Here is a 23499-nt window from a genome sequence, read left to right on the forward strand (position 1 = left end):
TCATGACAGAGTTTCATCTTGGATGGCTGGCGGGAGGCAGGGTGGGAGGGCTCGGAGCTCACCTCCCGAGCCAGGTCGATGTTGATCTCTGTGGTCTCACTGGTCTCCAGTTGCTCAGTCACCTCTTTGGCCGTTATCTTGGAGGTCTGCAGCGTGTTTACCAGCTGTACATCATCTAGCAGGGAGCCAGTGGCCTCATTCAGCAGCCTAGGGGGAGGCCCAGAGACACATGGAGCCGGGGTTCAGGGGACGAAGCTCCCTGGGATGCTGCTGTGCCTGGGGTGGGCTGGGTGGAGGCTGGCTGGGAGGAGGCCTGTGGGGTGGTGGGAGGGGTAGGCAGGGCCTCACCGCAGGATCTCATCCTCCAGCTCCTTGAGCTTCCTCTTGCCAGCCGCAATGTTGATGACCAGTGAGTCCTTCTGCTCCTCTAGCTCAGGCCGCTCCTTCCGCACCACAATGCCCAGCAACTGGGCCTCCAGGCCCTGGGAGCATCCAGACTCACCGTGAGGGGCTCTCACTCCTTCAGCCTTCACCTTCCTCAACCCTTTATACCTCCAAAGACCCCTCATCCTCAGCTGTCCAGCACAAGCTTATCCCTTTTCTCAATCCTTCCAAACTCTTCCTGCTTCACCCCAGCTCAGTCTGGACCTCAGCCTGCACCCACCTGTTCTTTAACAGCAAAGTTGACGATGGTGGTCTTGGCTGAGGTCTCTGGGCTGTAGTGGGGGTTGGAGAGCTTGGTGGTGATGTAGAAACGGAAATTGGTATTATATTCCACCTCCTTATCGCCAAGACGCATCAGCAGCCGACCGCCTGCATCCATGGAAGGACCCCCGGTGACGGGTACCGCCAACCCGTCCCCCCACCAGCACCCAGGGACAGTGACTTGGCCTGCCCTAAGGCCCCAGCCCAGGGCTGTCTTAACAGAGGGACAGGTAAGTAGAGGACATAGTCAGAGAGCCAGCCCTTCCCTCCCTAGCATCCCACTCGGCTGGTCTCGGGGACTTGTCCTGACCAATTCGGGCTACAGATTTGTTGAGCACAGGGTTGAGTGTGGGGTCCAGATATTCCAGCACGTTCTGAAGTAGCACCGGGTATCCAAACTGAATGGCGTTTTCTAGAATTCGAAGGTAATCGCTCATCTGCAGGTCGATGATCTTCAGGCCCTAGAGAGTGAGGGGGAAAGGTGGAGGAACACTGGGGGAGACGAGGGAGCTGACAGCCCAAGGGCAGGGCCTCAGGAAGAGGCGGGGCTTGGGGAGAAATTCTACACAGGGACAAATTCGGCCCCCCAGCCTCACACCTGTCTTCCTTCCATGTTCTTAATCCATTTCAGAGCCTGGGCCTGAGGGTCGATCATCAGTGCCCACCTGGAGGGGGAGGGCAGGTCAGAGGACAGCCCTGTCCCTGTGCTGCCCCCATCCCAGCAGCACCCTTACCTATTGCCTCGGGTGACAATGATGCCATTCTCAGTGGAGAAGGCGTCAGAGGGCAACCCCTGGATGTTCCAGTCCCGGACTTTGGTAGGATTGGACAGGAAGTTCTCAATGGCAAAGGAAGGGGAGCAAGGAACCTGAAGCTCCCAGATCTGGGGAGAGAAAAGCCCCAAGCTTTAATTTGAAGAGCTGAGCCCAGCAGACCCTGCCCCTGCAGGATATCTCTTAATAGTCCCAAAGGTTCTGCCCTAGCCCTGGTCTCAGAGCCCCCTTATACCTGAGCCCCATCTCACCTTCCTGATCCAGATCTGGTTGACAATCTCATCCCGGTAGTTGGTCAGGAAGGGTCCCATGTAGGAGAGGAAGGCAGCTGCCAGGAGACAGTCCCCCACCAGGTAGCCCAGGTCCTCATCCAGGCCCTGGCAGACAGGAGGGAGGGTAAGCCTGCCTGGGCCCCAGCACTCTGGGAGGGACTTGGAATGCTTTTGAAGGCACCCTCCTCTGGACACTATCTAATTCAAAGAGGTTCTTTTCCATCTCCTCAACCTTTGCATCCTGACAATTCTTGCCTGGTTCTAATTACTTTCAAGCTCCCTATCTCTAATGGCAGTGTTTACATTCTAGTGATAAGGCCTAACCCTTTTCAGGAGCTCACTGAGAACAGAAAGATGTGCCATGTCTGTTTTCTCTCCGGTCAGTGGGCTATGTCAAGAGTCCTTGTGTGCACTTCCAGCCCTACCCAAACACTGAAGCAGATCCCAAATGGTGCAAAAAGCCTTTCTTCCATTGCTCTCACCAAAGGTGTGCAGGGGGAGGAGAAGGGCTCCCACGCCTCAGTTCTTAGAGTTCCCTATACCCAGGTGTCCCTATTTTCCCTGACTGTCCCTCAAGCTAATGGGGATGGGTCTCTTGGAAGTGGTGGGCAGAGTGAAAGAACACCAGGTGATACAGGTGAATGGAAGGACAGGTAAGTAGAGGACACAGTCAGAGAGCCAGCCCTTCCCTCCCTAGCATCCCACTCGGCTGGTCTCGGGGACTTGTCCTGATCTCACCTGGACTGTCTCCTCCCATCTGGCCTTCTCGCCAGCCAACCCTGACACCAGCATCCCAGCTCGCTCCAGCTTCAGCTCCATCTCTTCAGACTTCTCGCGAAGCTCCTCCTTCTGTGCCAGCTTCTCACCATACTGTTTCTTCAGCATCTCCAGTTTCTCAGCTACCTGGGAGAGATTGGAGTATAGGGCATCAAACAGAGGGCTTGCAGCCAGACTGTTTTGCTCAAATCATAACTCTGCCATTTTGTAGCTTTGTTAATCTCTTTGAGCCTCAGTTTCCTCATGTTGCAAAAGAATACTTACCCTATAGGGTTGTCGTGAAGAGTAAATGAGATAAAATACGTGTGATGAGGTAAGGTAAATTTTCTTCCCCTTTCTTCTACCACCCTTTCCTAGCTGGTAGGAGATGGAGACCTCTTGAAGCATAATAAACCACACAAGATTGGTTGGCAAGAGAAGGCCAGAGAGCACATAAATGACTGCCACTCCATGCCAGAGAGCATACCCAAGGTGGAACCTTGAAAGAGGAAGCAGCAGCGAGAAATGAACCCAAGAGCTGTTACAGGAAAAGAGTCCATTCAAGACAAAGGACTGGCTGGGTGTGGTGGCTCAGGCCTGTAATCCCAATACTTTGGCAGGTCAAGGCAGGAGGATCCCTTGGGGCCAGGAGCCTGAGACCAGCCTGGGCAACATGGTGAGACCCCTGTCTCTATTCAAAAAATAGAAAAGAAAAAGGACCAAGTCCAAGGTCCCACACTAGAGATGGAGGCCTGGGCAGAACTGTGTATACTAGAGAAACCTCTCTCAAGTCATTGCCACCTAGGGACTCTGTTGAGGTTGGAATGAATACACACACACACACACACATAAATATAGGGATATGTATGTATATATACACACATACATATATAAAGGGAACTAATATGCATGCTGTACATGCTATGTGTAACCCTCACCCCATATTCCTCATGATGAAAAAGACAGTGATACAGTCTGTATCCAGGCACAACTGCTGTTGGCCGATCAGATACACATATAGGATCATACACACATACAGGATGTTGGGACAGCTCTATCAGTTCTCCACTTCAGATTTCAGTGAATATATATATAATAACAACATATATAATATATAACATATAATATATCATAGATAATATATGCATACGATATATAACATATGTATATAATATACAACATATATAATATATATTAGAAGTACATAATATATAACACATTGTGTATTATACATATATAATATATAGGTAATATATATAATGTGTAATATATAACATATATAATATATATTATATATACATATCAACTGAAATCTGAAGTAGAGAACTGATGGAGCCTTGTCCTAAGATCCTGTATGTATGTATGGTATGTATATCTGATCGGCCAACAGCAATTGTGCCTGGATACAGACTGTATCACCATCCTTTTCATCATGAGGAATGTGGGATGGGAGTTACACATAGCATGCACAGCATACATGTTAGTTCCCTTTCCTGCTGCCACCTCACTAGGAAAGGCAGCCTGCAATTGTGGAAATAGTTCCACTACAATAAAGCAGAAGTAGCTCTGCCTTACTGAGTAATTCTGGTAAATTTCAACCTTTTGGAGACTTGCCAGGGTTGCTGTGTATAAGGGTGATGTGGGCTGAGGTGCAGTACCAAGCACACAGCGCCCAAGCAGTACCTGGCCCAAGCACTTGGAAATGGTAGCGATCACTCTCCAAAAAACATTCTTTAAAACAACGTGGAGATTCAAGGTTTCACCTTCCAGGAAGTCTCTGTGAATCTGCTGTGATTCTGGGGGCTGCCCGATAAAATAAAAATAAATAAATAAAAATAAAGTGTCACCTCCCAAGGACTTGAGAGCTTATAGGTTCAGCCTTGGTAATGACCTGATAGATGCCATTAACATCTAAAGAAAGAAGGTGTCACTCAGAAGGCACGTGGTCAGCTGGGCCACTCAGAGGAACCCTTGCTGGGGACCCACAGGGTGGCAGGGTGGGGGGCGCTCTAACCCCACACATGGGTGTCAGGTCTAGCCCTGATGGAGCCGATACTTCGGTGGTCTTTGCTCCAACACCTGCCAGTCGCCAGGATCATGTGATCGAGCTGGGTCCACCCTCATCACCAACATTCCGATTGTAATTTCACTTCCCTTGGAGATGTGTCAGTAGTGAGGCATCCAGGCTGCTTGATAGTTCTTTTCGTTTTGTTTTATTCGTTTCCCTTATTTTTTTTATAGATAGTTCTATGTTTCATTACTTATTTTATGTGTGGTGGTGTCGTCATTGTTTACTGTTTATGCAAGAAATACATGAGCAAGGTTAAAACCTAAATGATATAAAAGAGGTTACAGGAAAAGTAGCACGTAGACCACCTTTCCCACACCCAGACTTCTTCGTCTAAGGCAAACTATTTTTTTGTTTGTTTGTTTGTTCTGAGACAAGTCTCATTCTTGTTGCCCAGGGTAGAGTGCAATGGTGTAATCTCGGCTCACTGCAACCTCCACCTCCTGGGTTCAAGTGATTCTCCTGGCTCAGCCTCCCGAGTAGCTGGGATTACAGGCATGCACCACCACAGACGGCTAATTTTTGTATTTTTAGTAGAGGTGGGTTCACCATGTTGGCCAGGCTGGTCTCAAACTCCTGACCTCAGGTGATCCTCCCGCCTCGGCCTCCCAAAGTGCTGGGATTACAGGCGTGAGCCACCACGCTTGGCCATGGCAAACTACTTTTTAACCACTTTCCTTTTTATTTATGCTGATTATTACTTCTGTATCTCTGAAAAATATGCTTATGCTTCTATTTTTAAAGTATGCTAATCTTTTTGCAGCTTTGAATTTTTAAAAATTATTATGAAAATTTTTAAACCTAGAAACACCCATCAGCTAGATTTCACAGTTAACATTTTGCTATATATATTTCATATACTTGTTTTTTGCCAAAGTATCTTCAAGTAAATTAAAAACTCATGAAATTTCAAGCCTAAATACTTCATAACACATCTCTAAAAATTAATAAGGACATTTTTCTGCATAACCATAACACTATTATTACACCTAATAAAATCTTTGTCATATCTTAGAAAATAATTTTTACTACCTTTTTTCTTTTTTGAATAGTGAATACATTTACATAAATAAAAATCCAAAAGGAACAAAAGTGCCTGTGGTGAAGGGGAGGTCTTCCTCCCACTCCTGGGCCCTGTCCTAGGCCCTGCCCTAGTTTCCCGTGTAGCTTTCTAGAATAGTTCCTGCACAGAATTGCTTCTATATAAAGAAAACATAAGCACTGTGAAGGCAGGGACTTGGTCACCACTGAATCTTTAGACCTAAAATAATGCTCAGTACTCACACATGTTTTTAATAAATGAATTTTTCTTTTTTTAAGACAGAGTCTTGCACTGTCACCCAGGCTGGAGTGCAGTGGCGTGATCTCAGCTCACTGAGACCTCCACCTTTCGGTTCAAGCGATTCTCCTGCCTCAGCCTTCCGAGTAGCTGAGATTACAGGCACCCACCACCAGGCCCAGCTAATTTTTGTATTTTTAGTAGAGATGGGGGTTTCACCATACTGGCCAGGCTGGTTTCAAACTCCCGACCTCCAGTGATCCATCTGCCTCAACCTCCCAAAGTGCTGGGATTACAGGCATGAGCCAATGCACCTGGCCAGAATAAATGAATTTTTAATCAGTGGTTATATACTATAACACTGTTTGTACTTTACTATTTTTTTTACTTGTTTCCAAATCAGTTCTTATGAGCTGCTTCATTCTTTTTAGCAGCTGCAAAACACTCTGGTGAGTGATTGAACTATGATTTATATAACAAGTCTCCTACAGATACACGTTTGTGTTTTTCCAACATTCTGCTATGAACAATGCTGTAATAAGTATCCTTGTACAAGGTCAGGCATGGTGTCTCACACCTGTAATCCCAGCACTTTGGGAGGCAGAGGCAGGAGGATTGCTTGAGGCCAGGAGTTTGAGACCCCTGGCAACATAGCAAGACCCTGTCTCTACAAAAAAAAAAAGAAAGAAAGAAAGAAAAATTTTTGTACAGGCATGAGCACATCTTCACACTGCTATTTCTTGTTCCTTTAATTTTTTTTTATTATTTTTTTTTACTTTGTGAGTTTTGGAATAGCTATCAAAAATTCAAAAGGCCCAAGGGCATGAGGGTAGGAAAAGTCTTCCTCCTAACCCTGTTCCCCACTCAGCCAGGTCCCTTCTTTAGAGGCAGCCAGTGTTACTACTGTTACTGGTTTCTTGACTCTCCTTCCAGGGATATTCTATACATATAGAAGCATAGTCTATATTGCTGTTGCCTGGTGTATTCATATTACATTATTTCTTTTTGTTTTGTTTTGTTTTGTTTTTTGAGATGGAGTCTTGCTCTGTCGCCCAGGCTGGAGTGCAGTGGTGTGATCTTGGCTCACTGCAACCTCCACCTCCCAGGTTCAAGCAATTCTCCTGCCTCAACTTACCAAGTAGCTGGGATGACAGGTGCCCACCACCTCGCCTGGCTAATTTTTTTTTTTTTTTGTATTTTTAGTAGAGACGGGGTTTCACTATGTTGGCCAGGCTGGTCTGAAACTCCTGACCTCAGGCGATCTGCCTGCCTCTGCCTCCCATAGGGCTGGGATTACAGGTGTGAGCCACCACACAGGCCCCATCTCTACTAAAAATACAAAAATTATCTGGGCGTGGTGACGGGAGCCTGTAGTCCCAGTTACTCGGGAGGCTGAGGCAGGAGAATTGCTTGAATCAGGGAAGTGGAGGTTGCAGTGAGTCCAGATCGCGCCACTGAACTCACTCCAGCCTGGTAGACAGTGTGAGACTCCGTCTGAATTGTGCACTTTAAAATGGTTACAATAATATATTTTATATGAATTTTACCACAATCAACCCCCCTAAGAAAAGGAGGTATACATATGTGAATTTATAATCCCCAATACAGTAAATGCTTATTGGTCAGATTATATTTCTTATATTAATCTATTGCTAAAGATTTCTCCAAGTTAAATTTAAGTGCACAAATCATGGTTCTAGATAACTGACATTTTGTTGAAGCTAAAACCAAGATTTTCTCCATGTATCCTCATTTCCTCAAATGCTATTGGGTTTCTACTATGGTCTTTGGCAACAGTAATAACCAGTTTTTTGGCAACATAATTTTATCTGCAACTTGTGTATGCCTTATTAAGACCCTTGAATTCTTTTTTAATCTCGAATGATGCTCATGAGAGACTTCATTCTCAACTAATACAGCCTTTAGTTTCCAAGGAACAGCATACTTTTCCCGGGAGAAACAGCCCAGCCTAAGAAAACTGATCTACCCAGAGAACCCCCACCCCACTATGGTCCAAATGTTCATGTCTCACTCAAAATCATGTTCGAACTTAATCCCCAATGCAGTGGTGTTGGGAGGTGGGTCATCTGGGAGGTGATTTGGTCATGGGGGTGGAGCCCTCAGGAATGGGATTAGTGCCCTAATAAAAGAAGCCCAAAAGAGCTTGTTTGTCCCTTCTGTTATATGAGAACACACATAAGCATCATCTGAGAGGAACTGGTCCTACCAAACACTGAATGTACTTACACCTTGATTTTAGACTTTCCAGCCTTCAGACTGTAATATATCAATTTCTGTTATTTATTTATTTGAGATGGGGTTTCACCACATTGACCAGGCTGGTCTTGAACTCCTGACTTTGTGATTCGCCTGCCTCAGCCTCCCAAAGTGCTGGGATTACAGGTGTGAGCCATCGCGCCTGGTCAGTTTCTGTTATTTATAAATTACCCAGTAATTTATAATATTTTCCTCCAGTATTGGGCTCCTAGAGATGAACTGAGATAACCCCTCAGCTGAAACTGAGCAGAAGAGGAAGTCGGGGTAGGGGGGATGATTTGGGGACTTTAACTTCAGAAGATTGAATTCTACATTTTTAACTCACAGAGGCAAGATTAGTTGATTTTGGATTTCCATTCCTTGGGACTTTAGTTTACAAAGGATTTATTTAATCTTTGAAATTTAATTTCTCCCTGGGGGTTATATTCAAATTTGTGGAATTTCTGTGTGTCATTATTATTGGAGCATTTTAATGCTGTCATTTAATTGCGCTGCATGGCCTCTGATATGTTATGTTGGACAATGTGACCAGACATAATTTGGAATGCAAAATAGGAAAAAATGTGAATGTTCAACCTTGGGGATACAGTTGCCCTGAAGTAGATTAAGACATAATTTGGAATACAAAATAGGAAAAAATGTGAATGTTCAGCCTTGGGGATACAGTTGTCTTGAAGTATATTAAGATTCTGTTCTGTCCCATTTCAGAGCCTTCTGGGGCCCTATCTACACCAGTTGTTTGTAACCCTTGTTGTACATCAGAATTAGCTGACGAGTGAATAATGGCTAAAGCTATTTACTCAAACTTTGTACTGATCTGCAATGTAGTTGGGCTCTGAGCCTCTTTTCAGACCTGAGATCCAGTGCTATGCATAAGCTTTCCTACCTCTGATAGGCTCTGACAGGAAAGCTTTTAAAATGCTGATTCTGGCAGAGTCCGGTGGCTCACACCTGTAATCCCAGTACTTTGGGAGGCAGAGGCAGGCGGATCACCTGAGGTCGGGAGTTCGAGACCAGCCTGATCAGCATGGTGAAACCCTGCTTCTACTAAAAATACAAATATTAGCCGGTCATAGTGGTGGGCGCCTGTAATCCCAGCTACTCAGGAGGCTGAGGAAGGAGAATCACTTGAAACTGGGAGGCAGAGGTTGCAGTAAGCTGAGACTGTGCCACTGTACTCCAGCCTGGGCAACAGAGTGAGACTCCATCTCAAAAAAAAAAAAAAAAAAAAAAAGCTGATTTCCAGGCTCTGTCAGGGATTCTTACTTAATTGGTCCGAAATGGGGCCCTGGTATCAGCATAGTGCCTAGTTGTAAAGTTCTATTAAAATGTACATTTGGGGCCAGGCACGGTGGCTCACACCTGTAATCCCAGAACTTTGGGAGGCCAAGGTGGGCAGATCACTCGAGATCAGAAGTTCAAGACCAGCCTGGCCAAGGTGGTGAAACCCTGTCCCTACTAAAAATACCAGTCCCCACCCAGTGTATACACAGACACCCTCACGTTGTTCTTGGTTCACAGCAGCGACATAGACACTCTTGCCCCATCCCCCTGGCAAAGACCAATTTGCCACGAAGATTTCATCAGTTAGTTTCTCAGACCCCATCTCCAAAGGCTGTGACAAAGATTACCAACTCCCAAGTCAATCTTTGGAAGGGCTCCTGGGTCGCAGTGCCCTGAGCCTTTATAACCCTCTGCAATCTTAGCTTTCTGAGCCAGAGGCAGCCCAATCTGAACAGGGCAGAGTGGGAAGAAGATAGGACTGGAGTAAGGTAGGCCATGGGAAAGGGGGGTAGAATTAGATGGGGGAAAACAAATGCTTAATGAAGCAATCTAGAGGTCAGGAAGAGGGACCTCTGTGGACAGGAGAGCGGCTCACCTCCCGCAGCTTCTCCTGGGCCTCAGCGAGCGCGGCTTGCTTCTCCCGAAGCTGAGCCAAGGCAGCGTTCATCCGGATCCGCTTGGGCTCCACCACCCGATACAGCCGTCCATACAGCTTCAGGGAGACAACCAGGCTGTGGGGGTCGCCCACCAACCCACCAGCCCTCTCACCTCCAGGCATCCCCTCCTTCCACCTGAGTCTGTGCATCCACCCTCCTCCCAGGCATGCCCTTCCTACCCCTAGCCCCAGCCCAGCCGCCCTTACCTCCATGGCCCGCACCCACATGCAGAGGGACTTGGCAGCCAGGGAGACGCGGCCGATGATATCAGGCTGGAAGTCAGGCTGGGCACAGTAGGCCCCAATCTTCTTCAGAACCTTATCTGAGATATTGTCTTTATCAAAGTTGATCAGTGACTTGATGAAGTTCTGTTCCCCTGTGGGATGAAAACTAGGGGCCTTAGCCAGAAGCCTAATGCCATCCTCCTTGCCCAGTAGTTTCACTTCTGCTACTCAGGCCTTGCCACATTTTTCCTGGGCTCAGTTCCTAAGGCCAAACTATCTGACCTGGCCCCTAGTTCCTCCCTCTGACTTGGCTCTGTCTCTAGGCACGTCTCAGCCCCCAAGGTCCCTGATGATCCTCCCAGCTCCTCTCTCACCATTTGCCTTGAACTCTCAGCCAAGCAACCCTACACTTTATTTTTTACTCTTTGCTTCGCACTTTCTTCTAGGGCAGGGATCACCAAACCGAGACTGGCAAGCTGTATTCTATCATGGGAACCCAGAGCAGAGCAAACCACAGGAATAGAACACAGGGTCCCAGTTCCCATTTTCAGATTTTTGTCCCCTCTGGGGGCCTGAGGGCATTCCTGACCTTGGATGCAGGCATCTTTAGGACAATTTTGTTTAATATACAGATGCTCCCAATAAACCCATCATACATTGAAAATATGGTAAATCAAAAACACATTTAATGCATCTAACCTATCCCAGCGTAACTTACGTGTGCTCAGAGCACTTACATTAAGGCTACAGTTGGGCAAAATCATTAACACAAAGTCTATTTTATAACAAAGTGTTGAATATCTCATGTAATGTATTGAATACTGTACTGAAAGTGAAAAACAGAATGATTGTATGGGTACCATTGTAAAGACAAAAAATCTGAAGTCAAACCACTGTAAGCTGACTGTCAGTATTAAGATGACCAGTTTTCTGTTACTTACAACCAAACAATCTTTTTTAAAATTTCATATTTAATAAATTCTAAAAGTGATCAGAAATATAGTTTTTGCTTTTTCTTTTTTAGTGAAAAGAAACAGGTAACTTTGTAAAAAGTCAGAAAATACCAGTAACAACCAAATAATCTTTTTTTTTGTTTTGTTTGGTTTGGTTTTGTTTTGTTTTGGAGACAGAGTCTGGCTCTGTCACCAGGCTGGAGTGCACTGGTGCAATCTTGGCTTACTGCAACCTCTGCCTTCCAGGTTTAAACGATCCTCCTGACTCAACCTCCCAAGTAGCTGGGACTATAGGCGTACGCCATCATGCCCAGATAATTTTTGTATTTTTTTGTAGAGATGGGTTTTCACCATGTTGCCCAGACTGTTCTCAAACTCCTGGGCTCAAGTGATCTGCCCACCTTGGCCTCCCAAAGCCTGGGATTACAGGCGTGAGCCACGGCACCCAGCCCACAACCAAAGAAACATAACTGATATTCATGCGATCTCCTTTCTACTAAGCCCTGTGCTCTTGAGGGTGAGTACAATGCTTCATCCATTTCTATCTTTCTGTGTGTCTGCTGCACGGCCAACCATCGGTAAACACTGGGTGAGCGGAAGTCATTTCTCTCATGGTCTCTAGCTTACCTAGCTGCCTCTTGGCCTCTGCCCACGTGGGCTCATTGCCTCGAAGAATCATAACTGCCTGCATCACTATCTCCACTTGGGCTGGGGGCCGTCCATAAGACTTGATCTCTCCTATATCCTTCTTGTTCAGAGACTCCAGAGCCTGGGGAAAAAAGGGATAAACTGAGGGAGCAACTCAGGGGGTAAGACAGGTCCTTATGGAAACAAGACCTAGCTGAGGCACCACCTCTTCTTCCCACTTCCCCAGAGTCTTTGAGGACAGAAAAGTCTGGCCCATTCCCTTCCCCAGGGCCTCCCACTCAGGCTTCTACCCTTGCACCCGCCCCTGGTACCCGCATGGCCTCTTCCAGGGCGGGCAGTGCCTCTTCTAGATCTTTCTGGGCATTGTCAGCCAGGGCCTGACACTTGATTTCTTCAACTGCAATCTTTTCACTGTTGGCTGTTACGGCCTAGGGATGGCAAAAGGACAAGGGTTTTCTGTCTTTGCCCTGGGCAAAGATGGGAGTGACGGTGTGGGTGGAAAAGATGAAAGAGAAAGCTAAATTATTTATTTAATTTTTTTTTGAGACAAATCTCACTCTTTCACCCAGGTTGGAGTGCAGTGGCATGATCTCAACTCACTGCAACCTCCGCCTCCCGGGTTCAAGCGATTCTCCCACCTCAACCTCCTGAGTAGCTGGGATTACAGGTGCCCGCCACCACGCCTGGCTAAGTTTTGTATTTTTAGTAGAGATGGGGTTTCACCATGTTGGCCAGGCTGGTCTTGAACTTCTGACCTCAGATGATCCTCCTTCGGCCTCCCAAAGTGCTAGGACTACAGGTGTGAGCCATGGTGCCTGGCCGCTAAAGAAAATTTAAGAAGGGGAACGTGGGAGTGGGGCACAGGGGTGGGCGTGGGCCCTCGACCTTCTGCTGCTCATCCGCCTCCCGCTTCTGCCGCACAATGATGACCAGGTACTCCTCACACTGCTTCTGGAACTCGGCCACCTTCTTCTTGGCATCCTCCAGCTCCAAAGACATCACTTGCACCTTTTCCCTAGTTTCATCGATCTTGAACAAGCCTGTCCGCAGCTTATTAGCTTGGTCCAGCAGCTCCTGCCGTTTTTCTCCCAGCAACCTGCAGGAGAGCATAGGACAGGGTGTGTAGAGGGGCGGGGCTCCCAGAAGTGGAGTGTCTTATGAGGTCTACCTTCCCTGTGTGTCACGTCCGCCTTCCTTTCTGTTGCCATCAATGCTACCACCACCACCCTGGTCAAGTTTCTATCATCTCCTGCCCGGGTCATTGCCAACAGCTTCCCAAGGGGTCTTCCTGATTTCAGGCTCTCATTCCTCTGGTTTATTCTACTTACCACTAGTGGAATCAGCTTGTTAAATAGTCTCCATCACCCCACCTCCCCTACGTGAGAATCTTCCTCTGTTCCCCAACGTGGAATAGGCAGGCGGGCTGGCCCAGGGCAGGAGCCGTGCCTCAGCTCCAGCCTGATTTTTCCACTGTGAGAATGAATGTGGGCCTAGTGTTGCAACAATGTATTTCTCTCTCTCTCCTCTCTCCTTTCTCTCTCTCTCTTTTTTCTAGAGATGGCATCTTGTTTTGTTGCCCAGGCTGGTCTCAAACTGATATCAAGTGATGCTCCCACCTCAGCCTCCCAAAGTCCTGGGATTACAGGCATGAGCCACTGCACCTGCCCCACAATTTCTGATTTTTTTTTTTTTTTTTGAGATGGAGTCTCACTCTGTCGCCCAGGCTGGAGTGCAGTGGTGCAATCTCAGCTTACTGCAACCTCCACTTCCCGGGTTCAAATGATTCTGCCACCTCAGCCTCCTGAGTAGCTGGGATTACAGGCACCCGCCATCATGTCTGGCTAATTTTTGTATTTTTGCAGAGATAGTTTCACCATGTTGGCCAGGCTGGTCTCCAACTCCTGACCTCAGGTGATCCGCTCGCCTCGGCCTCTCAAAGTGCTGGGATTACAGGCATGAGCCACTGCATCTGCCCCAAAATATCTGATTTTTAAAGATAAGCTAAGAATCTGGATGTTTCTAAGGCTCCCAAGTTGTAAATATCGGCAACTCATTCAAAAAGTTTTCAGCATTGTTCAAGGGAACAAAAAAAGAGTCTGTGTGTGATTTTTTCTGTACTAAGTGAGAAAACGCATGTAAAGGGTTTATTACAGTGACCTGCAAACAGTAAACAGAAGGTAGATGTAAGCCTATATAATCAGGCATGGATTTTCTTTTGTTCACTGGATATTACAAGTGTCTAGAATAGCACCTGGCACATATTAGGTGCTCAATGTGTTAAATGAATGAATAACTGTTGACTATCATTATTATTACAACTGTTTTTTTCTTCACCCTGATTAAAATACTTAACCCAGGCAGGGCACAATGGTTCATGCCTGTAATCCCAGCACTTTGGGAGGCTGAGATGAGCAGATCACTTGAGGTCAGGAGTTTGAGACCTGCCTAGCCAATATGGTGAAACCCCGTCTCTACTAAAAAAAAAAAAATACACAAACATTAGCCGGGTATGGTGGCAAGTTCCCGTAATCCCAGCTACTTGGGAGGCTGAGGCAGGAGAATCGCTTGAACCCAGGAGGCAGAGGTTGCAGTGAGCCGAGATTGCGCCACTGCACTCCAGCCTGGGTAACAAACAAACAAACAAACCTAACCCAATAAATGGCAATTCCACATGTCTCTTATACCCTTCAAACCTTGGGAGGCAGAGGTTGCAGTGAGCTGAGATTGTGCCACTGCATTCCAGCCTGGGCAACAGAGCGAGACTCCGTCTAAAACAAATTATTATTGTTTTGCGCACATAAAAAGATGCTTAAGAGATGCATTCTCATTCTGTCACTCACTAACTTCATGAATGAATATAAAATTCTGGGAAATGATGGTGTGATATTGTAATTTATCAAAAGAAATATGTATTTGGTCTTCGCGTCCACTTCCTGGCACACAGCTCCTAAGCCTTTGGCATCTCCAAAGTGGTAAGTGTCTTTTTGTATATGAATGAGTTGGCTGGTGGCTGGGCACTGCTAGATAGCTTCAGGATGGGGGCTGGCTGCCCGGGAACCAACCAAGTGATTGGAGGATTGGAACTTTCAGCTGTACCCCCTGAACCTCCAGGGAGGAGCAAGGGTTGGGGTGGGGCAATTGAGGATTGAGTTGATCAACAATGGCCAATGATCTAATCAATCACACCTGTGTAAGGAAGCATCCTTAAAAACCTAAAGGACAGGGTTGGGAGAGCTTCCAGATTTGTGAACAAGAACACATCCACATTCCGGGAGGGTGCCATGTCCCAACTCCACGGGGACACTTGGGAACCTCACCTTATGTTTATTTTATTTGTATCTTTTTTTGGGGAGGAGGCGGAGTCTGGCTCCATCACCCAGGCTGGAGTGCCATGGCGTGATCTCGGCTCACTCCAATTTCTGCCTCCCAAGTTCAAGCAATTCTCCTACCTCAGCCTCCAGAGTAGCTGGGATCACAGGCGTGTGCCACCACACCTGACTAATTTTTGTATTTTTAGTAGGGACGAGGTTTTACTATGTTGGCCAGGCTGGTCTTGAACTCCTGACATCAAGTGATCTGCCTGCCTTGGCCTCCCAGAGTGCTGGGGTTATAGGCGTGAGCCACCGTGCATGGTCTTATTTGTAACTTTTAAAATATCCTTTGCAATAAATCAGCAATAGTAGGTGAAATGTTTCCCTGAGTCCGTGAATCACTCTAGCAAATTAACTGAACCTGATGAGGGGATGGTGGAAACCCTCAATTTATAACTGGCCAGGCAGAAACACAGGTAAAACACTGGGCTTTCAGTTAGCAACTGAAGCAGGGGCTGTCTAGTGGGTGACTGAGCCCATCACCTGTGTGATCTAACTCTGTAACTCCAGATAGGTCGTTTCAGAATTGAGTTATATTGTAGGACATCCAGCCGGTGTCCCTTGGAGAACTGCTTATGTGGGGAAAATCCCCGCCACATCTGGTGTCAGAGTGAAGTACAGCCAGCCTTCCATATCCATGGGGTCCACATCCATGGATTCAACCAACAGAGAATCAAAAATACTCAAGAAAAGTCCAGGCACTGTGGCTCACGCCTCCCAGCACTTTGGGAGACTGAGGCTGGTAGATCACCTGAGGTTAGGAGTTCAAGACCAGCCTGGCCAACATAGTGAAACTCTGTCTCTACTAAAAATACAAAAAAAAAAAAAAAAATTTGCTGGGCATGGTGGCATGTTCCTGTAATCCCAGCTATTCAGGAGGCTGAGGCAGGAGAATCACTTGAACCCAGAAGGCGGAGGTTGCAGTAAGTCAAGATTGCACCACTGAACTCCAGCCTGGGCGACAGAGCAAGACTCCGTCTAAAAAAAAAAATCCCCAAAAAAGTTGCATCTGCACTGAACATGTACACACTTTTTTTTTCTTGTCGTTATTCCTTAAACAATACAGCATAACAACTATTTACATACCATTTACATTGTATTAGGTATTATAAGTAATCTAGAGAGGATTTAAAGTATATGAGAAGAATGTGCATAAGTTACATGCAAACACTCCATTCTGTATCAGGGACTGGAGCATCTGTGGATTTTGGTATCCATGGGAGGTCCTGGAACCAATCTGCATGGATGTTGAGGGGCTGTACTGTGTTAGTGGGAGAGAAGGGAAAATACTTTGTTTTTTGTTTTTTATCTATCTCATACAGGTAGAAAGTCTAGAAGACATTAAAGGCAGACAGGAAAGGACTGGGTATATTACGGCAATGTTCCAGTTGGATTTTGGTGGGAAAAGACAGAGAAAGGCCAGGCGCAGTGGCTTATGCCTGTAATCCCAGCACTTTGGGAGGCTGAGGTGGGTAGATCACAAGGTCAGGAGTTCGAGACCAGCCTGGCCAACATGGTGAAACCCTGTCTTTACTAAAAAGACAAAAATTAGCCGGGCATGGTGGCACAGGCATGGTGGCACATGCTTGTAATCCCAGCTACTCCGGAGGCTGAGGCAGGAGAATCGCTTGAACCCGGGAGGTGGAGGTTGCAGTGAGCTGAGATTGTGCCACTGCATTCCAGCCTGGGTGGTAGAACGAAACTCCATTTCAAAAAAAAAAAAAAGACAGAGAAACTACATGCCAGAAAATAAGGGCCAAGAGGGTGTAGAGAGGGGCCGAGGGGAACAGAGCCAGAAGGCTCCAGAGAGAGCCCCTCCCAGGGAAAGCCCCAATTCTCTCTTCCTAACTTCCTGGGCAGAACCACGACCTTTGCATCTCTGCCCTTGCACACCCAGCATCATTGCACCAATCGCCCTCAGAAGACACCAGCCTCCCTGGCCTTGCATGTCCCCTGCTCTCCTTCATACTTCTTATATCCAGACACGAGTTCCAGGTAGTTGGTGGGCGTGACGTAGCTGTATCTCTGCAGTTCCAACAGCATCTTCTGGGAATACTGAGCCACTGACCAGTGCATAGTGACGAAGATCTGGGCCACCTTCCTGTGGATCTGAGGCCGGTGACACAGGATGAAAAGGCAGATGGAAACAGAAGGGGGAGGAGGGAAGCCGGGGTTGCGATGAGGGACAGGGAGGTGGGGCTCACATTCTCCTGCATGCCCAGGTCCACTCCTATGAGGTACTTCTCGGCCACCTCGAGCAGGGCCTCTTGGGGCCACTCTGAGAACCAGTTGATGGTTGTGCAGTTCACCAAGGCTGGGTACTGGCGGATCCAGTTCCTGGGAAGGGGTTTTGAGAGGCTGTCAAGTCCAAGCACACACAGCCTCCAGGTCCCGGCTTCCCCACACGCATCCACCCACTTTCTAGGAACCTAAAATGCTCCGCTCCCTTGCTCCTGAATCTCCTTGTCCAAATTCTGTTCCATGAGAGCTAGTTCAGCAGAGCATCTAGACACAGGTTCTGGAGTCAGAAAGACCTAGTTCTACACTCAAGGTGTGGCTCTCCAGCAAGTATCTAAGCTCTTTGAATGCCAGTTTCCTCATCTCTAAAATGGGAATAACAATACATACTGACTAGGGTGGCTGGGGGATTAATGAGGTGTCACATGTGAAAAGCTCAGCATAGCACCTGGGTATGGTAAATACACCATGTACCACAACCATTAAAAACAAAATGGTAGGTTGGGCACGGGGGCTCACGCCTGTAATCCCAGCACTTTGGGAGGCCAAGGCAGGTGGATCCCTTGAGCCAAGGAGTTCAAAACCATCCTAGGCAACATGGCAAAACCTGTCTCTATAAAAAGTACAAAAATTAACTGGCCATGGTGGCATGCACCTATAATCCCAGCTACCATGGAGGCTGAGGCAGGAGGATCACTCAAGCCTGGGAGATGGAGGTTGCAGTGAGCCAAGCCTGCACTCCAGCCTGGGTGACAGCTTGAGACCCTGTCTCAACAAAATATTTTTTTAAAGGTAATCCAAATTGCTTCCCTGCACAAGTTCTCTGCCCTCTTCCTAGTTTCTGATGCCTTTAAAAATCTAGTCATATCAAGAAAATGTGGTTTAGACATACAAGATTATATTATTCAGCCTTAAAAAAAAGAAGGCAATCCTGACGCATTCTACACAGATGAACCTTGAGGACACTATGCTAAGTGAAAATAAGCAAGTCACAGAAAGACAAATGCTAGCTGGGTGTAGTGGCTCACAGCTGTAATCCCAACACTTTGGGAGGCTGAGGCGGGTGGATCACTTGAGGTCAGGAGTTCAAGACCAATCTGGCCAACATGGTGAAACCCTGTCTCTACTAAAAGCACAAAAATTAGCCAGGCATGGTGGCACATGCCTGTAATCCTAACTACTGGGAGGCTGAGGCAGGAGAATGGCTTGAACCTAGGAGGTGGAGGTTGCAGTGAGCCAGGATCACAGTACTGCATTCCAGCCTGGGAAACAGAGCGAGACTCCTTCTCAAAAAAAAAAAAAAAAAAAGAAAGAACGAAAAAAGAAAAGAAAAGAAACACAAACGCCACATGATTCCACCTATGCAAGGTATCTAAAGTCAGACTCATAGAGACAGAGTAGAATGGTGGTTGCCAGGGTCTGGGAGGGGATGCAGAGGAGTCGTTTCATGGGTATGGAGTGTGGCCTCAGGAGTGTGAGAAAGCTCTGGAGTATGAGTGCATATCACACGGCTGAGCGCTGCACTCAAAAATGGTTAAGATGATACACTTTATGTTGTGTGCAGAGTTTTCCTTTTTTTAAGACAGAGTTTTGCTCTTGTTGCCCAGGCTGGAATACAGTGGCGAGATCGTGGCTCACTGCAACCTCTGCCTCCTGAGTTCAAGCGATTATCCTGCCTCAGCCTCTCAAATAGCTGGGATTACAAGCATGCACCACCACGCCCAGCTAATTTTTGTATTTTTAGTAGAGACGGGGTTTCACCATGTTGGCCAAGATGGTCTTGCTTTCTTGACCTCGTGGTCTGCCTGCCTCGGCCTCCCAAAGTAATGGGATTACAGGTGTGAGCCACCACGCCTGGCCATATGTGTGTGTTTTTAACCACAATTAGATTTACAATGACAAAACAAAACCAAAAAGCCACTAACCAAAAAAAAAAAAAAAAAAAGTCTAGTTATACCAAAAGAGGATGGATGACTCCCATGTGTCCACAGGAGCTTCCTGAAAGCGGGCACAGCCTACGGAAGGGAGATGGGCAAGTCGGGCAGAAGAGCCTGCTGTTACTCCTGACAGTAATTTCCAGAAGGCACAGGAGGCCACAGCAGGGTGAGGGAGCACATGAAAGGGCTGGGAGAAGAAGGATGTCACAGAAGTCACCTGAAGGGGTCCCCCACGGGGCTGAGGCAGAGCACGATGTGCAGGTTGTTGCGCACGCGCTCGATGAGGTAGGCGAAGAGGCTGTCCGACGACTCCGGCACCTGCTCCGCCCGGGCCTGGTCTCTGATGTGCAACTGGATCTGGGCAGAAATCGCCAGGGTCAAAGCGCTGGCGTCTCCATGGCAGAATCAGTGGGGGCAGCGGGTCAGGCGGGGCTGATGAAGTGTTGTCCAGGCTGGACTCGAACTCCTGGCCTCAAACCATCCTCTCACCTCAGCACCCTTCCCGCTCCCGAGTAGCTGGGACTGTGCCTGGCTCTGAAGTCTGGGGTTTTTGTTTTTGTTTTTGTTTTCTTGAGACAGAGTCTTGCTCGGTTACCCAGGCTGGAGTGCAATGGCACAATCAGCTCACTGCAACCTCCGCCTCCCGGGTTCATGCAATTCTCCTGCCTCCGCCTCTTAAGTAGCTGGGATTATAGGCACCCGCCATCACCCATGGCTAATTTTTGTATTTTTAGTAGAGACGGAGTTTCACCATGTTGGTCAGGCTGGTCTGGAACTCCTGACCTTGTGATCCGCCTGCCTCAGCCTCCCAAAGTGCTGGGATTACAGGCATGAGCCACCGCGCCTGGCCTTGAAGTGTGGGTTTTAAAGCAGCTCTGCCCAGGGTCCCTGGAGGGGACCTTCCATCTCACAGGGGTGAGGTGGGCTGTGGGGGTGCTCTGGTGGCACATTCTTGGAACTGTGGTCCTTCTGGGGTCAGCCAGGCAGGCCAAAGAACTGAAGAACTGACTGGTCGAGGGTGTGGAAGCAATCCTACCTCTTCAAATTCATCAGTCTTGTAGAGATTGGGCACCTCGCCTGAGCTGAGGATGTTGTTGATGTCCTCTAGGAAAGACTCATCAGCTATCTGGGTGTCCACAAAAAGGAAGGACGTGGCCTTGAGCTCCACCCCAGCCTGGTGATACAGACGCTTGATATCTGGCCCGGGAAGGGAAGGAGGACAGACTTGCTGCAGATTCCCCGTCCTGGGCTCGATTCCTCTTCTGAGAGTTAGGAACCCTCCCCGGCCCACAGCATACATGCGACATCATCCTACACCCAACACAGGCCAGGCAGGTCTCCCCGTGGGCCTGCCAGCCCTCCTCTCGTCACTGTAGAAATGCACGCATCTGATCTTTCATTCCTAGCATTTTAGAAACCCAGCTGTACCGTCTCGGAACTCCTGCTTCCGATAATGTTTGGTGACCTCGATCTGGAAGGTGGTATACTCGCAGATGGATGAGGCCAGGCGGGCCAGACTCTGGCGCCCGCTGCCCCCGATGCCCACCAGGAGCATGTTGCCCCGAGGCTGTCCGATGACCCGCACGATCCGTGTGACTGGGGGTGGGGTGGGTGTGAGGGTAATGAGTTGGTTGAGCAAACTCAGGGGACCTCCAGGCCCTAGGCTAGGGATTGGGGCCCCTGAAACTGAAGCAGAGGAACCAAGAGGTATGAGAAGTTGGTGCCTAAGGCCCAGGAAGCAAATCAACGTTTAACCTCCACCTTCTCTGTTAAACACCCACCGCCACCAGAGTATCTGGGGCCAGCGAGAAAGGCAACTTCAGGAACTCGGTTTGGGAGATCTGGGAAGGGACCCCTATTTCCTTAGACATACCCCCAACTGAGATGATGGGGAAGGGGACAGGAGTAGCAGGCACTCACTGTGTTCAATAGCCTCTCGGAAGAGCACTAGCTGCATGGGCACGACGGAGGGTGACAGGTTATACTCATTCAGAGCTGTCTCCATGGCTGATTTCAGCACTGTCAGATCCGTTAGGTCTTCATATACCTTGGGCTCCTTCAGAAAATCCCCTGGGCCATGGGAAGAGGGGATCAGAGTCTCAAATGCCTGATCCGCCTCCCCCGGTCCCCCTGCCGCAGGGCCCCACACTTGAGACTCTGTGCCCCGACTCCTTCTAGCTCCAACGTCCTAAGAGTGTCAAGCCCAAGGTCATCACAGCTCCCGGCTCACCAAAGATAGGAGGACGCTTGCTGGGACAGAGATGGTGGAACGTGAGGTCAAAGAAGGAGCCGAGCTTGTCACTTATGATGGCCATGAAAGCTTCTGTGTCTGCCACATCAACCAGCCGGTCGGAGAAGACTCTGTGGGCAGGGAACTGGGGTGAGATCTGGGGATAAAGAGGAGAATGGTCTGGGGAAGGCAGGGTCAGGCCGGGAGTGGAGCAGGGGTGGAAACAAGGCTGAGGAAGCCTGCGTCTGGCTGGGGTGCATGCATGGCACCTGAAACATTCATGGATCCAGAGCCGTGTGATACTGGATTTGGTATCGTGGAAGTCCTTGTTGGCTCTAAGCATACCCTGGAACACCTGGAAAGAGGACTGACTGTTGGGATCGGGGAGCAAAGGCATTCCCTCCAGAAGTTTGGGTTTTTTTTGTTTTGTTTTGCTTTTGAGACAGAGTCTCACTCTGTCTCCAAGGCTGGAGTTCAGTGGTGCGATCTTGGCTCACTACAACCTCTGCCCCCGGGTTCAAGTGATTCTCCTGCCTCAGCCTCCCTCGTAGCTGGGACTACAGGTGCCTGCCACCAGGCCCTGCTAATTTTTTTTTGTATTTTTAGTAGAGATAGGGTTTTGCCATGTTGGCCAGGGTAGTCTTGAACTCCTGACCTCAGGTGATCCCCCTGCCTCGGCATCCCAAAGTGCTGCAATTACAGGCGTGAACCACCACGCTTGGTCTAGAAGTTTTAAAGGTAAGGGCAGGGAATGTGGCACTTCAGGATGGGGGGTGACTTTTGGTGCACATGCTGTTGAGTATTAAGGCTTAGTTTGAGAAGAGAATGCCTCCACGGAGGCTGTGCCAAGCAGAAGGGGCAAGGTCAGGCCGAGAGTCACCTTGGAGATGTCTCGAAGGTTGAAGAGGTAATGGATCTTGGTGGGCGTGGGCAGGAAGCGCTGTACCACGGTGTTGTACATGTCCAGGGTGGCCTCCGTCACCACATTCCCAATGGGCTTCACCTCTTCCTCAAAGTCCTGAAGCTTCTGATTGATCATGGTGCCGAATATGCGGATGATCTGGGACTCCTAGAAATAGGCCCTGGCTCACTCACCAGGGCTCCCGGCCCTCTAGCCAGGAGGGAGGCCAATGAGGAGCTTGGCTCAGGGGCAGAATTTAAGGGGGCATCAAAAAAAAATTCCTAAACTCAAAAAAAGACAAATGATAAATACTATTTTAACACTATATATATATACTTTTTTTTTTTTGAGATGAAGTCTCACTCTTTCACCCAGGCTGGAGTGCAGTGGCGTGATCTCAGTTCACTGCAACCTCCGCCTCCTGGGTTCAAGCGATTCTCCTGCCTCAGCCTCCTGAGTAGCTGGGATTACAAGCACTTGCCACCATGCCAGCTAATTTTTGTATTTTTAGTAGAAATGGGGTTTCACCATATTTGCCAGGCTGGTCTCTAACTCTTGACCTCAGGTGATCTGCCCACCTCCACCTCCCAAAGTGCTGGGATTACAGGCATGAGCCACTGCGCCCAGCCTTAATACTATATATATATATGGTTGCCCAAGCTGGTGTGCAGTGGTGTGATCATGGTTCACTGCAGCCTCAACCTCCTGGGCTCAAGCAATCCTCCCACCTCAGCCTCTCAAGTAGCTGGGACCACAGGCGTACACCACCACACCCAGCCAATTTTTGTATTTTTTTGTAGAGACAGGGTTTCCCCCCGTTGCCCAAGCTGGTGTCAAACTCCTGGGCTCAAGTGATCTGCCTGCCTCAGCCTCCCAAAGTGCTGGGATTATAGGTGAGAGTCACCATGACTGGCCAACACAGTATTT

The 23499-nt window shown here is 48.2% G+C and overlaps 1 protein-coding gene across 1 annotated transcript in view; it reads right to left on the reverse strand.

Annotated features, from left to right (window-relative positions):
• The window catches only part of LOC105720743 (ephrin-B3), a 128512-nt gene that overhangs the window by 17385 nt on the left and 87628 nt on the right, over positions 1–23499 (reverse strand). The window contains exons 53-74 of the mRNA XM_064378359.1: positions 22552–22740; positions 21941–22026; positions 21672–21802; positions 21362–21511; positions 20870–21037; positions 20478–20638; positions 19659–19798; positions 17471–17603; positions 17236–17375; positions 12781–12991; positions 12207–12323; positions 11875–12016; positions 10277–10446; positions 10010–10126; positions 2489–2653; positions 1730–1855; positions 1440–1588; positions 1304–1370; positions 1016–1166; positions 665–813; positions 349–482; positions 63–207 (exon numbers count right to left, since the gene is read on the reverse strand). Of these exons, the coding sequence (XP_064234429.1) occupies positions 63–207; positions 349–482; positions 665–813; positions 1016–1166; positions 1304–1370; positions 1440–1588; positions 1730–1855; positions 2489–2653; positions 10010–10126; positions 10277–10446; positions 11875–12016; positions 12207–12323; positions 12781–12991; positions 17236–17375; positions 17471–17603; positions 19659–19798; positions 20478–20638; positions 20870–21037; positions 21362–21511; positions 21672–21802; positions 21941–22026; positions 22552–22740 (3141 nt within the window). The remainder of the gene's footprint in view (positions 1–62; positions 208–348; positions 483–664; positions 814–1015; positions 1167–1303; positions 1371–1439; positions 1589–1729; positions 1856–2488; positions 2654–10009; positions 10127–10276; positions 10447–11874; positions 12017–12206; positions 12324–12780; positions 12992–17235; positions 17376–17470; positions 17604–19658; positions 19799–20477; positions 20639–20869; positions 21038–21361; positions 21512–21671; positions 21803–21940; positions 22027–22551; positions 22741–23499) is intronic.

Source organism: Aotus nancymaae, unplaced genomic scaffold, assembly GCF_030222135.1.
Source record: "Aotus nancymaae isolate 86718 unplaced genomic scaffold, 86718_ANA_hifiasm-v0.15.2.pri h1tg000018l, whole genome shotgun sequence".
NCBI classification, from domain to species: domain Eukaryota; kingdom Metazoa; phylum Chordata; class Mammalia; order Primates; family Aotidae; genus Aotus; species Aotus nancymaae.